Raw genomic sequence first — 15,456 nt, forward strand, 5'->3', positions numbered from 1 at the left:
TCCCACAACACCATCAGCAGGTTAAAATAAATGCACATCTTCATTTAACTTCGATCGAGCCTAATACCTCTGTCAGAAATCATGTCCTCACAAAACATACCAATAAAGGTACGAAAGAAGGAATATACACACTCCTCAACTCAGCGAAGGTTACTAGCCACAACATTCCGGAACGAGATCACACAATTACCTTTTCTTTCAAGAGACTAAGTTACATTTTCTTTCAAGAGACTAAGTTCCAATCAAATCACAGCCACTCGCCCCACTCCCACCAGGAAGGTTTCGAAGAACTCTCTCACCACCTTGCCCGCCGCCATCACGCTAAGGCTGGGGCCAACCCAGGAGGGAATGCTAACTCACAGCCACTCCCCCTCCCTAGAAAGGACAGGACTCTTCTCCCGGATTTCCCAGGAACCCGCCAGACAGAAACACAAACAAAAGCAAAGCATCACTGGCTCATTTGCTCAAGCATCCTCTTACCGATTTCTGCTGCTCAAACATTAATTTTTTATAGAAGAGATGGAACTGTTCAAAGCTGAGCTCATCTTTGTGGGCACCAATTTCCTGTAAATGCAAAAAAAAAAAAAAAGTGACCACATGAGTTCCTATGTCCACCACCATGCTGCCTCCTCCCTGCTGCGCACAGAACAGTGCATCTGCAAAATGGCCTAAAGTCAAGCAAGGCATCCTCTGAACCCAAACCTACATCCCAGGGACCCCAAAAGCAAGTAAGACTCTTCCCTTGAGCCCCAGCGGGAATAATCTCAGTCTCAGTTCTAAGAGCCATAAAGCAGAACTCCAGCCAAAGATTAGGTTTGTGGACATGATGGTTTTTAAAAATGCAGGCAAACTAGCCAAGCCTTGGGTTGGACTGAGTTCAGCTGCAGTCCAGGTCAGTCTCACAAAGGCTGTATTGCTCTGGGTGATGCACCTGCCCTTTCAGACCGTGGTGTCTTCACCTGTAAGAGGAGAGACCCATCTTTCCCTCCCAGGACTTCCTCACCCCAAACCAGAGAATACCCATGAGATGCCTGCTGCATAAACAACAAATTTCCCACTGTGTATTGGTTGATGGTAAGCAAGCTTCTCCATCTCTCTTAAGTCGCTCCTTTCCTTGTCTTCTTATTTTGGGATTAGCTGAAATGCTGGAGGCAGAATAAGAGACGGCTTCCTAATCATACAAGGGTGTTAACCCTTCTGGGACCTGCTTAGCACAAGGAATGAACTTTTCCAGCAGCAGGCTCTGTGAATGGCCATGTGAGCCCCCACGGGGGCTGCTGGACTGGAAGGCTGCTCAGTACCTGACATAGTGGGTACTCTGGGGACCAGAAACGGTGCCTGTGTGCCATCTCTATCCCTGTACACCCAGAACAAGTCCCACTCCCATGTCCTGGCCCACAGCTCCTGGAGTGGGACTCCTGTGCTGGACCCACCTAACAGTTTCATTACATAAGAGCAGCAGCAATTAAATTATGGAGGAGGGGCTAATGGGTGGAAGGTTGGATAGGGTGGGGAGGGGTAACAAGGGCAAAGAGAAGGAAATTCAAGTCTGAAGATGTTCCCAGCACTTGCAAACAAAAGGCCACAACCCTGGCAACCGAGGTAAGGAACTGCTGATGACATCTCCCAAAGTAAACGCTTCTGCTCCCATGAAGAGAGGCCAGCAGCTTGCAGGATGGTGAGGGGAGCCTGGGCTGGCAGGAACCTTAGATGATGTGCTCGCTGGGCTGGAGAGCCTGGTCCCAAGCCTGTCACCCGACCCTGTCTGACCCAAGACAGAGGCACTCTGGAGGCAAATGCCTTTCCTGGGTGCAAGGCAATGGAATCCAAGGCACCTGGCAGCTTCATGTGGGAGATGCCATCAAACACCAATGCTGCCCCCCAAGTTCACCAGATCACCTGGCTGAGCTGAGAAACTTACCATAAACTTGTCTTTGAGGAACTTGGCACTGCTCACTTTGAAGTTGACCAGGGGCAAGATGGTCTTCAACTCTCGTAGGCTGATGCTGCAAAAAAAAAAAAGGGGGAGGCCCCACCCCATCAGCTGCCAGGCCTTTCATCATAGGAAGGGAATCATTCCCATTGTTATGGGGAAAGGATGTCTTGAAGGGACTCTACAGATACAGGTTTTGTGGACTCCATCCCCACCACAGACACCGGAACTACAAATCCCAGCATCACCAAAGGGAGGACTGCTGGGACCTGAGGGTGGAGTTAAGCAGCCAGGTTTAATATAAAATCAGACATGTGGGCCTTTGGGCGTCTCTTGGCCTCTCAGCTTGGTGCTTGACTCTTGGCTTTTTACCAGTTCTCAGAGTGCTATTGGGGTTTCAGGTCAGTGGAGCTGGTAAGACGCATTAACCAACTCATCTCCCTTTCTTTTTCTGAGTTAGTCATTCCCCTTCTTTTGTGAATAAGCCCTTAATTAACCTTTTAGTGGGTGTCTGTAGTTGAGTCTTATTATATGTCCCGTTAAGTGCATGGGTGAGGACCCATGGACAGGCAACCCATTTCATATCAGGGGTGCCCTGTAACACCATCGGTGCCACCTCAGCACCTCACTGAGATGACCAGGCCACTAGAGCACTGAGGGGAACAGGTGGAGGTGATACCCCACAAGCAGGGGTGTCACATTTAATGACGGCCACACATACCTGCCCCCCAGGAGACTCACAGATGGGCAGAGGATGGCAGCAGAGGAGCAGACAATCTTGGCATATGAAATGTTACAGGGGTCTAAGCCGCAGGCGAGGTCACTGATAGCCGGAGGTGGGGGTGGGGAGGAGGAACCAACTTGATTGAGGCATCGACTATGCGCTCCGCTGCCCTGGGTGTTGCCCGGGCGATCACAGGCCCTCATCCCTCACTGAGGGCCCCCCAGGGCTCAGCCCAGGCATGGAGGTGAGGGGCTGCGCAAGGTCACACTGCACAGAGGCACAGCCTGAATGTGATCAAATTCCAAAACCAAATCCAAATTCCAAACGCATCTGACCTGAACGGTTTCCTCAGGTCAGGCAGCAAGAAGGGTGAGAGGGAGCAAATGTTCCAGGCACTGGGGACGAGCAGCCCCAAGAGCAGCAGCAGCAGCAAAGTGTCAACAGCACATGTTCAAAGCCAGGCACAGGGGACACACACACACTGACAACCTGATGGGGGGGGGGTCCATTATCTATACTCCAGGTGAAGAAACTGAGGCCCACAGGTGCATGGAGGCGTCAGCCTCAGGGCATCTGCCTGGGGTCTGCCTGTAGCACTGTGACTTGACTGACCCCCCAGGAAATGCAAAAATGGCACAGAGAGGAGGGAATCTGGGTCATGGGCATGAGACCCAGTCCTTAGGCTGGGCAGCCAAGAGAGGGAGGGGCAGGAAGCAGCACCTTGCAGTCACAGATGATGCCCCAAGATGGCAAGAGGGACTGGGCCAGCCCACTTCCCTACCCCCACCCTGTACCTCTGGTATGGGAGCCCTTCACCTGCCAGATGCTTTACTCCCCCCAGAACCCCCAAGTCAGCTCCCCAGTCTCCTGGTGAAGAAGCCCTTCTGAGGAAGAGACTGGCCAGGACAGAGAAAGGGAGAGTGGGCACTGGAGGTGGAAGACAAGGCAGGGCGAGGGTCTGGACAAGCTGGTTACCCCCAGGGGCTGACCCACCAGCAGCAGAGCGTTCACTGTTCCCCAGGCAACCAGAAATTCCAGGAAGAACAGAGCAAAAACCCCCTCCTGCATCTAGGAGCTATGGGATTGGGGTGCTGCCCGCTGAAACACTGCCCAGGGGATCCCTGGAGCAGAGGGCTGAGGGCTTGAAAATCCAAGCTCTGGGACATTGGAGCTCCCCTGGGTCCACAGGCCCACCTACCATGGGATAGAGCGCCCTGATAAAGGTGGGAACCGGAGAGTGTCTTTGGGTTCCCTACAACGCTCTCCTTGACACCCCCCCCCCTCCTGTGTGGCAGCTTCCCCCCTGTCCAGGGCAGATCAGGTAAAGTGGTGCCAGAAACAGGTCATGGCCTAGAGCGCCCTGATAAAGGTGGGAACCGGAGAGTGTCTTTGGGTTCCCTACAACGCTCTCCTTGACCCCCCCCCCCCTCCTGTGTGGCAGCTTCCCCCCTGTCCAGGGCAGATCAGGTAAAGTGGTGCCAGAAACAGGTCACAGCCTGTATCTAATGACTGGCCCATGCTGACCGTCTGCCTTCAGCTCAGAGGCCTCTGTAAGGCCATCACAGTGCCACAGCGGTCAGCAGAGGTAGGGAGGCCCCTGCTCCTCCCACTACCACCACTCCCCAGTGACACCAGAACACTCCCAAGTGAGCCTCTCGCTCACACCCCCACAGCTTGGGCTGCTTCTGGGAGCTCAGCCTTGGCCCGTGAGCCAGGACTAGGTGTTCTCTTTGGGGAGGGAAGGCAAAAGAACAATCCCCTCAAGGGGCCACAAATGGCCCTCCCCCCCACCCACCCCATGCAGACGTAACTAAACATGGCCTCTTCCCTTCTGGGCCTGGGGAGGTCCCAGGCGCCTGCCCGACACAGCTGGGTTGGCAGCCCCAGGAGAGTGGAGAGCAACAGGTCACCTGCAGCTGCCAAGCTCCACCTCCATCCTGCTGCCTGCAGCAGTGACAGAGCTCGGCAGGTGCTGCCCTATCTCATGCTCACCTACCTGCGCATCCTCACACCAACCCCAGCAGGTAAGAACTGCTGTCTCTCTTGGACAGGTGAGAAAATTGAAGCACAGAGACACTAACCAACCGGCCAGCGTCAGAGTGGAAAGTCAAAGCTCTCACTGTCCAACAGACCATCGCTGATAACAGAAACTTCCCAGAGCTGGGCTGTCCGACCCAACAGCCAGTGTCCACTAAGCCCTTGCACTGCCTGGAGTGTGACAAGGTAGTCCCAGGTGGCCCGTGGCCACCACACCTGACAGTGCAGCTCCAGCTGTCCCCCCACACACACCCATACCCCAGCCTCCCAAGCAGGCTCCCTGCACCTGCAGCATCAACAGCAGTTGAGAATTCTGTAGAAATGCAAATTCTTCAGCCAGCCTCCCCACAAAGGTCGGAACCCCCACAGGGAAGACTGCAGGCCTCTAGCTACAGCCCCCATGCTTTCCCTGTGTCTGGCCCCATGAAGTTATCTGCATCCTCCAGGAGGAGCTGGGCCCACCCATCCCCACAGGCCCGGCACAGCTCACCACCCTTGCCCCAGCAGGTGGAGAAGAGGGGAGGTGGACTTCGCTCATGCAAATTCTGTGTCCCCCCAATAAGGAGCAAAGAGTGAGGCATAAAACAATTTTTTCAGTCACAGGTCAAGGTAGGGGAGGGAAGATTTCTTGGACTCACTTTCAAGAGTACAATTTACATTTAAAAAAAAGGGGGGGGGTCATGTTTACTGCTGCTTTATTTACAATAGGAAAGACATGGAAGCAGCCCAAATGTCCAAAAGTGAATGACTGAATTAGAAAGATGTGGTACATATACACAATGGAATATTACTCAGGAATCAAAAAAGATAAACACATGCTTTGTGCAGTAACATGGCTGGAGCTGGAAAGGATCATGCTTAGTGAAATTCTAGATTGTTTCACTCACAGCAGGAGCATAAAGGACCAGGGGAAAAAATAATAATGAACAACTATATACCAGAGACATTTTATGGGGGTGGAGTGGGGAATGGGATTAAAAATGAGGGGGAGCAGAAGTGCACTGACTGTGATGATGGCACACAGGTGACTTGGTGATGGGAAACCCACGGGGATTATAACTGAGATGGAAAAAGGCACAAAATGATGTAAAAATAAACTATTATTATTTTATTAAAATTTTAAAAAAAGGTCTACAAAGACAAAAAAGTGGGGGGGGGTGTAAAAAAGGAAGCGTGGGCATCAGCTAGGCACAGTGACTTCCAACAGCAGGAATGTTGTTTCTCATGCAGAGCAGCGGTGCAGAGTCCCCACTCTGAGCACACCCCAAAAGCCGCTCATGACTTCCCACCCATGTGAAGTGGCAGCTGCAAAGCCGGTCACCACCAGGCACTGCCACTGTGCCCATGGAGGCGTTAGAAAGCAAAATGATGCTTGGGTCAAGGAAAGCACCAGGAGCGGGCCAGCTCCCAGCTGCCTCCTGTCGCCTGGGTCTCTGCTTTGCTCCTCGGCTCCTTTGTTTCCCTGCAGGAAATGTGGGCGGCCGGAAAGGCAGGGAAGCTGGCAGAACACAAGGTAGTGCCCTTACCCTGGCACCCCGGTCAAAGTTCCTGTGGAAGAACTCCCTCAGGCCTCTGAGAAAGGGGAAAGGCGGGGTCCTGCCTGTGTTGACAGAGCCGAGGGCTCGGCCTGTGGGCGGGGGGCAGCAGAACAGAACAAGGAGCCACGCCCAGAAGCAGAGCCCTCTCTGCCAAGCGCTGCAGGCCAGCTGCCGGGGACACCCGTCTGTACAAGGGACCGGACCCGCTCAACCTGAGACCCAGCGGGAAGCTTCGGGTCCAGACAGAAAGAGATGCAGCCTCGGAGCCCAGTCCAAAAGCCCAGTGCACATGGAGGGGGCCCTCCTAGCAGCCTCCCCATGCCAGCCCCAACCATGAGTCACCTCTAAGCGCTCAGAAAGGAAACGGCCCTGGGAGGCACCCCCTCTGAGGCTGAAAGGGACCAGTGTGTGCAAAATACTCCCACATGGGACTCATCCCATCCGCCCCCATATCCCCAAGGGCAGCCCAGGGAGTGAGGCCACACAGTGAGGGCAGATGAGAGGAGAGGAGGAAGGATGAAAGGCAGACGATGGAGCATCCCTAGCCAACTTAACCATGGCGCTAAGTGGTCACCACTGGCAGTCCGTGGTTACTATTTCAGGTCATCCCTCTGGGTGTGCCTGGAGAGCCCCATGCAAACACAGAGGCACCTTCAGACACACAGACTCCGAAGCCAAGAGGCAGCTGGGGAGGTTGGTTAGTGCAGCAGACCGACAGCTCTTCAGGCAGGCTGGATGGCAGGAAAAACATGCAATGTTTTTAAATGGTCTGAGAGGTGAGGCTAACGTGAGACCAGGGCTGTGCTTAGCACAGTGCCTAGGACACTCGGGCTTGATAAATGAGAAGAACTGGATCCTCAGCCACGGAAGAAAAAAGTGGAGAAGAGACTGTCAACCACACCCACAAACAGGCACACTGAAGCAAAACTCGGCAGCTCCCTTCCATCCATCAGATGCACACAGGTCAGAGACTCGTGATTCGGGGTGCAGGGAGACAGGTGCGCTCCCACAACATGTGGAAAGGCAAGCACGTCAGCCTCTAGCTACCAAAGTCCTAGTCCAGAGAACTCGGCATGCAGGCATGCCCTGCTGACTGTATCCTGCTCGCACGCCCCTACAAGGAGACCCAAGGTTTCACAGTGGCGTCACTGATGGTGGTGACTAAGGGCCAGATGATGAAGTCCACTGAGAGAGAAATGGTCTGCCCTCTATCAGGGAAGCACATGGCTTCCATCCAAGGACAGCCAGGTTTGTCTGACAAGGTCGGGCACAGCACCGTGTGTGCTGATGGGGACCCTCTCCCAGACACACAGCCGGGGGCAGCCACCGAGGACAAGGCGTCCATGCCATCACGTGACTCTCTTGTGAACAAGGCGAATTAACTTGCCTCATGTCCCTGCAGTCTGCTCCCATTTCCTGCCTGCTCAGGTCACCAGGGGCACGAGTGTGGGGACTAAGTGACCAGGTCCGTGACCATGTCACTGCTGCAGAAAGGGTGCAGCGAGGCTCCCCAAGGCTGAGATGGTGTTGCCTGCAACATGGGGCACCTGGCACGGGGTCAAGCCCTCTCGGGGGGGGATGCTTGACCTCAGGCGGACCTTGCTACACCATGAAACAGGCTCCGAGCCCCTTAGAAAGTCCGGAGAATAAAACCAGGTGTGTAACGTCACCCAGAATTGCAGAGCAATCTCACCTGTTCCTTCTGGTTTGATCCACAGAATAAATCTGCTTTCTCAGCCAGCTGAGAAGAGAGTTGAGATAGTGAGAGAGCAAGAGAGAGAGAAAACAGTGTGAATTAAGTGACTTGAATGGTATGAGGACAAATTAAGCTGAAAAAGGAAGTGGAATAGGAAGGATTTACCCAATTCCTACCTCGGGAAGCAGCTCCCCCCATGTGGCTGAGACCACTGCTCAGCCAAAGGACACCTGCATCCTTTACACAATGATGGCCTCTGGCAATGTGTGTGAAGACCCAAAATTTGGGGGGTGGGGTGGGAATGGGGAATCGAGGGAGCTAGACTATCACCCAGAGGTGATAATTAACACCAACACCCCCTTCCCATGAGAGCCCTACTCAACCAGGAGGGAGCGGCCTCCTGGCACTCACCCCAAGTCCCCGGCACAGAGGCCCTCTAACGACCCCGCAGTGTCGTGACAGGGGACCTACTGGCACTCAACAGCCTCACAGGCGCAGTGTCCCATTTTACATCCCCCTCACAGGGGACAGGGACTGAGGCAGAGGATCATGAACAAGCGAGGAGACGCAAGCAAGGCCGATACCTCTCAATCATGGTGGGTGTGGACGCGCCCTTGGCTTCCTGGTGCAAGATCTTCAAGCCGGAGAGCCACTTGGCCGCATCTTCTTTCGAGTCAGCTGCAGAGAGCACAGAAAAGCTGCGTGCACCCCAGCCCGGGAGCGGCCTGTGCCGCTTCTGGCTTTGCCGGAGGGCACCGAGGAGGCATCTCCGTCACCCCCACACTCTGACCTGTGCCTTGTGCTCCAGCTGCACACACAGCTGTCTACAGCCAGCTGACCAGGGGATGACCTTTTTTTTTTTTTTTCTTGAGCATTATTTTTAATCCTAGGCTAATGAATAAAATGCAGGGCCTGGTACAGCTTGTGCATACATTTCTAAGTTGAAGAATTCTGGGTCTGAAGGCAGCTATGAGCTTCTGTCCTGGATTAAAGAGCTTAAGCATGCCTCCAGCTCTTCCTTAAAGCTAACAGCAAGATGTGTGTGCATGTGTGTGCAATATAAGATTTCAGTCACTTGAAGTTATTTAAGTTGAATGTACAGTGTCGGTCAGGTTCTGCTGCATAACTGTTACCTGCCCTCAGCTCGCATACTGGAGTCCTTACAACATCTCCCAACGATATGTATTATCAGTCTGCTTACTGCACGGCTGAGCAAACTGCAGTCCAGAGTGTTCAGTAGCTTCCCCAAAGACACACAGCTAGAAAGGGGTAGGGTTAGGATTCACAACCCTGAGATCCCAAACATGTTACTAGGCAAGCAGGGGTGAGCATCTCACTCCTAGAGAACCCCCTGGAGAGAAAACCAAGGCACTGCGAGGAAGGAAAGTACATGTTCATGCCCCCACCTGCTAAACTGAGCGTGCTGAGGACAAACTGGTTGCCGTAGAAGATGGTGAAGCAGCAGTCTTCCTTCTGGCGGACTGCCTTTGCACGCTCAAAGTCCTTAGAGTTCTTCCCTGGGCGGATCTCCTTTATCTCCATGATATCCACTGAAAGACAAGTAACAGGGGCCGATGAGCTAACATTCACATACCTACACATCCTGGGATGGCATTTAACCTATGGTGCACCCAAGCCCACAGGAACCTACCTGAGCCAACCCTAAAGCCAACCCACCAGGCCCAAGGAGTCCCCTCTCCCTACAGAATGGCCAACCCATTCCTCCCAGAAAATGAGGGCACAAGGAGACAAGTTAGACAAGTCCCTCCTCCTCCTCCTGGGAACACTGCCTCTTTCCTGGACATTCCGTATGCTTCAGAAGAGGCCAACCCCCCTACATACCTCCCACATCAAGCCAAAGAGGGTTCTGAAGGTACAAGGACTGGCCAAGGTGTCCACCCTGGCAGTACAGCCACATGATCCAAGCTGGGCCTGCCAGCATCTTCCTGGAACTAACCATTAAACTCCCCCTGCTCTGAGGCCTGGCAGCTAAAACACAGGCCTAGGAGTAGCAGGGACCACACCTGCCAAGGCACTTACTTGAATCCCTAGGTCCAGTCAGCCTTGAAGTCTCTTCTGCCCTAGAACATGCTACTTCCATGCCCCAATAATTCTATTTTTTACTGAGATTAGTGTAAATGAATTTTGTCACTTGCAACCAAAAGCAACCTAATGTGTGCATCTCTGGACGTGCACTAATCTGACAAACAAGTATTCCTGGAAGTGAGAGGGCAGGGAGGGAGATCTCCACCTTGGCCAGGGCTCAGAAGCAGAAGACTCGGGAGAGCGCAAAGCATCATGGATCAGGGCTCACACTGGCAGGTAAGGCTGGCAGCCTTCACAGGTGACACTGGCAGGATGGGGGAGGGGTGGCACTCAGATGAGGGGTGTCTAGCTGGACTGAAAACAGTCTGAGGGACAACAGGCATGAAGCAGTTGAAATTAATAGCATTTGTCCCAACCCTGTGCTTGGTGGCTAAAAACACCCAGACAGATGATCGAGTTCCATGGGACCATCATGCCAGGAACATGTGAAATACAGTGAAACTCAATTACAGCCTGGCGTCTCTTTAATCCTGTGGTCCCAGGGTCCATTTTCAGGTTCCGTGACTGCAGTTAGGAGAGAACTCAGCAAGCTGAGAGAATGGTGATGGTAGCACAGAAACACTATATGATTTGTGCCATAGTCCTGCGCTTCAAAATAAAAGGTTTTTGCAGTTGTTGTTTAAAGACTTACTTATTCACACAGAACTTGGGGCACAAGCCAGAGGTGCAGGGGTGGCGAGAGGCTTCACCAGAGACAGAGTGGGGAGCAGAACAGGCAGACTGACGAAGTACACTGCTGAGGGGAGCAGCGGGCAAGACAGAAGAGGTTTCCTGTGCCATGTGGGCCCCTCCCTGGCTGGAGATCGAACTTGCACTGGAGCGGCTGGGGCCAGCTTGTAGTTTCTGAGACCCTTGCGTCACCAGGGAGGGCCCCAAAATAAAAGTTTTTGGAAGTTCATCAGTTATGGGAAGTCTATTGCTGGAGGGGTGTTGTCACTAATTTGTGGGGAGGGGTCAGAGGGTTGGGAGGTCATATCCCTATTCTTCACCCAACCCAGAAAACCTTACTCTTTTATCTTTATTCCTCAAAGGCAAACACAAAGCACAGACCTTTCCTTGGTGTGGGCTGGAATTCACAGCCCCCCAGGAGGAAATGGGTTTTGCTGATAAGGACTTTGGCTGCCTTAAGGGTGTTAAGATCTGTACTCAAAATTTAGTTACCGGGACAGCTGACTGCCAGCCAGATGTCTAGGGACTTGAAAATCTTCTTTTTTCCTGTCTAGATATATAATGCAAGCCTTTTTTCCTCCAGGAACATAATAAAACTTTGTCACATGGACATAAGAAAACATTTCCAGGTAATGAAACATCTTCTAGCAGTCACCAAATCTGATCAATGCTCCTTCCTGAACTGCTCCTGAATCTGTCAACTTCTAGTCACTCCCACAGTCAGCACTATAATCCAGCCACACCACCTGCTTGGTCTACTAAAGTAGCTTCTGCTTGGTCTGCTGCAGTACCCAGAGTCATGCCACCCACAAGCCTCAAAGCTTCCTGCCCATGGTTCTAAGAATCAAGTCCTGGTGCCCACCCCACCAGTCTTGCCCAAATGTGCCTCACTCTCCACACCCCAGGAACACTGGCCAAATCTCAGACTCTCTGTAGGTCACACTCACTCTGGCCACAGGACATTAGCACGTGTGGTCGGCCGGGACCTCCCAGTTCTCCCGCCCAGGCTCAACTCAATCACCATCACACCAGAAAACTTTGCAGGCCCTCTGCTGCACAGACTCCCCACGTACCTCCACAGAACGGAACAGAGACCGAGCTCTCTCCCTCACACCGTCCTCACCACTGTACCCCCGCCCCTGACCAAGCACTGGGGCACGGTGGAGCCCAGACACACCCTCAGGTAGGAACACAGCCTGTTTGGGTGTCTCCACTTGTAAGAAAGGGAGAAAGATGGCAGATATGGAGGGAGACAGATGCAAACATGAGCATGTGTGAGAAATGGGGATCAACTAGCACACTGAGGACACAAGCAGCTCTGGCCGGTCACACCCAGCTTTCACTTCAGTGCAGGCAGCATCCGCGGGAAGCCAGCCCTGCCCAAGCAGAGGGCTGCAAGCACCCACCTACATCAGCCACAAAGGGTCACCTCCATGACATCATCTTGACCACTTCCCTCTCCCTTCTCCCTGGCAAGCAATGGCCTATTCATCATATGTCTGAAGAGGCTCAGCTTTGTGTGGGTGCATTTCTGAGCTCTCTGTCCTGTTCCCTAGATCTAATTCTTATCTGTGTTTTTCACCAGTATCTCATCGTCATGATAACGAAGTCTCTGTAGGGTGTCTGAAAGTGGGCGAGTCCTCTGATTTTATGCTTCTTCAATTTGGGGTTTGCTCAGAGTCTTTTGCCTCATCATGTAAATTACAGAATCAGTTCATCAACAACCACAGCAAAACTAGCTGGGGCGATGATGGGGCCTGAGTAGAATCTAAAGACCAACCTGAGAAGAACTGACATACGGAGGGTTTTCCTATCCATAAACATGGATACTTTTAAGCATGAGCCAGACTTTCTGCTGGGTACACTTGGTCTTGGCCCTCAAGATATGAGCTTCATGCATGGGGTCAAAAAGAAAGGTAGGTTCTAACAATTGCCCAAAACTCTTACAAATCAGATGCCATATGCCATACACATTACTTTGCACATTGTTCTATGACTGGTTTCTGGAAGTCAAGCCCTCATGAGGCAGGAATTCTTGTTCAGTTGTTTTATTGGGGAGAAGAGAGAGAGGATGATTGTTTGAAGGGGAAAGAAGGATGGGCACATATGGGGCAGGAGAAGGAAGCTAAGACGAGGCCCCCAAAGGGATGGGGTCCCACTCTAGGTCACATGGATCCCACCAGAGAAATTGGTCTCCTTGGAGGCAGGGAGGATGGTCTCTGGTTACTGCCTGAGGAAATCTTATACCCTCAGGGGTACCTGGGATCTACTGGTGACTTTAACTGTCTGTCTGTCTCTCTTTCCCTTTTTCTTTCTTGATTTAACAGCTGCAATTCATATACCAGACAATCCATTTCAAATGTAAAATTCTGCATCTTTTAATCTAGTCACAAAGTTGTGCAAACACCATCAAAGTCAGCTAAAGAACATTTCTACCACAGAGGCTCCTGAACTCTTACTCCCCATTGCTCTCTCATCCCCTACCCAGAACTACCACACTAATTTCAGTCTCTAGAGATTTGCCTCTTTTAGATGTCACCAGTGGAATCATGTAAGAGGTGGATTTTTTGGTCTGGTTTCTTTCAATTGGCATCACCTGCATTTTCCAGGTCCTTCTGCATGCATGGTACCTGTATAGCCTCATTACTTTTCATGGGTGAGTAATATTCCAGGGTAAGGCCTAACCATATTTACTTAACCTTTCACCCCATCTTCTGGCAATTGTGACCAGTGCAGCTTTCAACATTCAAGAACAGGTTTCTGCTTATATACCCCTTTTCCATGCTTTAGGTAACTCCTAAGAGTCTTGACCACACCCTCAGGGCTATAGGCACAATGGCCATTGCTCCATGTATATCATGGGGCTGCCTGACTATCAACCCAGGGCCAATGAGGATGCTGGTAGGAGGTTAGAGTCCCCTGCTGTGAACTGGGACCTCTATGGGAAGAAGACAGTGGCCGAGCCACCACCAAACCCTCTGTAATAGTCATTGCACTTCCCAGGCCTTCTGGAACAGCAAGCAGCAGAGGACTACCCACTCCTCAGCCACTCCCTCATTACCAGGAACCCCAAGAGGACAGGAAGGAAATCCCTTGCCAGCCTTGCTTTTGTTTATTTGATCATCAGCAGAGACAGAGGGCCCATTGGGCATCTCTGACTATGCCCATCACACATGATCGACCCACACCCAGGGTAGCATCAATGAGGGAGCAGATCTGTGGCACTCAACAACGTTCATCCCAAACCACCTCCTGGCTTGGGGCTAGGGGTGCACAGACACAAGTACCAGGACCTTCTGAGTCCTCAGTCTAGCTGCCTGGGATCGAATCCCAGCATGCAGCAGTGACTTCAACAGTCACTTCACCTCCCCATGCTACATTTCCACATGGTGCTCTCATGGGACTGAGTGTGTGAGCATGTGTCTGCACGTGTGTGCATACACCTGATGGATGTCACTTAAAATAGAGCCTGATAATTTCACCTAACAAAGATATGGTAACTTCTAAATACTTTAGCTATCTTTTAAATTATTAATGCAATTGAATAAAATGAGATGTATAGAAACCTTAATAAAAACACAGCATTTCCATATGCCTGCCCTGAAAATTAAACAGATAGATCCCTATGTACTGACATGGGGAAAATTCCACAACAGCTTATATTAATGAAGACTGTGTGTGCACGCACACGTGTGGATGTACATGTACATCCATGTGTGTGCACGCAAATACAGCATGCACTTGCCCACTGCTATTCAAAGTCATACCATCTCCACAGCCACCATAATTCCAAACAGGTTTTCTGCAAAACACACCACTTACATTGCAAACTGCTACAGGAGGTTCTCCAGCAGGCACAGTGCCACGCCAGAGGTGTCTATCAGCGTGGGGCAGGTCTGGCATTGCTGTTGTTGAAATCACTGTGCATGCCAGCCCATGTCCTGCCCACCCCACCAGGTCCTCTGTAACCAGGACCTGTAACCAGGTCCTAGGGGAGTCCCTAGGAAAAGGGGAGGTTCCAGGTTCCTTGCCCCACCCAAAGAAGGGTGGAACTGAGCAACAGGAGAAGAAGCCAGAGAGGGGACTGGGGAAGGAGGGAAGCAGGATGGAGACAGGAGACCTGGAGGAGGTGCAGGGAGCAGAGAGACACGTGAAGAACTGCGCTTGTCTTTTGGTCCTGGATGGGGTGAAAGAGATGTGGGTGGAGATCCATGTGGACGTTAACAGTAGCAGCTTTTATCTTGATGCTGATTTTGCTCTTTTCCTCCCAGACTTGTCTGCTTGTTTTTGACCTTTTCCTGTGGGTCCCCGCTGGAAGGTGCTTTTGTGGGACTTTCAGGCCTTGCTTTGGGCCAACTCTGTTTGGGCGGACTTTTACCCATGAGGGGATGGGTCACTTTGGGTGCTAGATTTGGAAACTATATTCTTTGTCTTTTTCTGTATTGCACACTCACTGTATTAAAGGTCTATATGTTTTGTCTCAATGTAGCAGATGGCAGAACTTATTTAGAGCAGGCAGGTTTGGAGGCGTTGGGGTGACTGCTCTGTAACACTTCCTGCATCCTAGCATTTGCTTTTGGGAAGCAAATAACCAATTTAGATGCCCTCTTTATTATCGGTAATAAACTGCTTTCTTGTCATTTCTATGAAATTGCAAGATAGTTATTGGGGGAACACCACACACATACAAATGAGAACCAGTACCCTGTAGTAACCCACAGTGCTTTTCACAAACATGCTTAATGATTTCATT

At 51.7% G+C, this 15,456-nt stretch overlaps 1 protein-coding gene across 1 annotated transcript in view; it reads right to left on the reverse strand.

Annotated features, from left to right (window-relative positions):
* PLCG2 (phospholipase C, gamma 2 (phosphatidylinositol-specific)) overlaps positions 1–15,456 on the reverse strand; it is a 116,889-nt gene that overhangs the window by 55,845 nt on the left and 45,588 nt on the right. The window contains exons 3-7 of the mRNA XM_012730654.1: positions 9,335–9,478; positions 8,513–8,606; positions 7,926–7,973; positions 1,922–2,006; positions 481–564 (exon numbers count right to left, since the gene is read on the reverse strand). Of these exons, the coding sequence (XP_012586108.1) occupies positions 481–564; positions 1,922–2,006; positions 7,926–7,973; positions 8,513–8,606; positions 9,335–9,478 (455 nt within the window). The remainder of the gene's footprint in view (positions 1–480; positions 565–1,921; positions 2,007–7,925; positions 7,974–8,512; positions 8,607–9,334; positions 9,479–15,456) is intronic.

Source organism: Condylura cristata, unplaced genomic scaffold (genome assembly GCF_000260355.1).
Source record: "Condylura cristata isolate star-nosed mole 26May11 unplaced genomic scaffold, ConCri1.0 scaffold00028, whole genome shotgun sequence".
NCBI classification, from domain to species: Eukaryota; Metazoa; Chordata; class Mammalia; order Eulipotyphla; family Talpidae; genus Condylura; species Condylura cristata.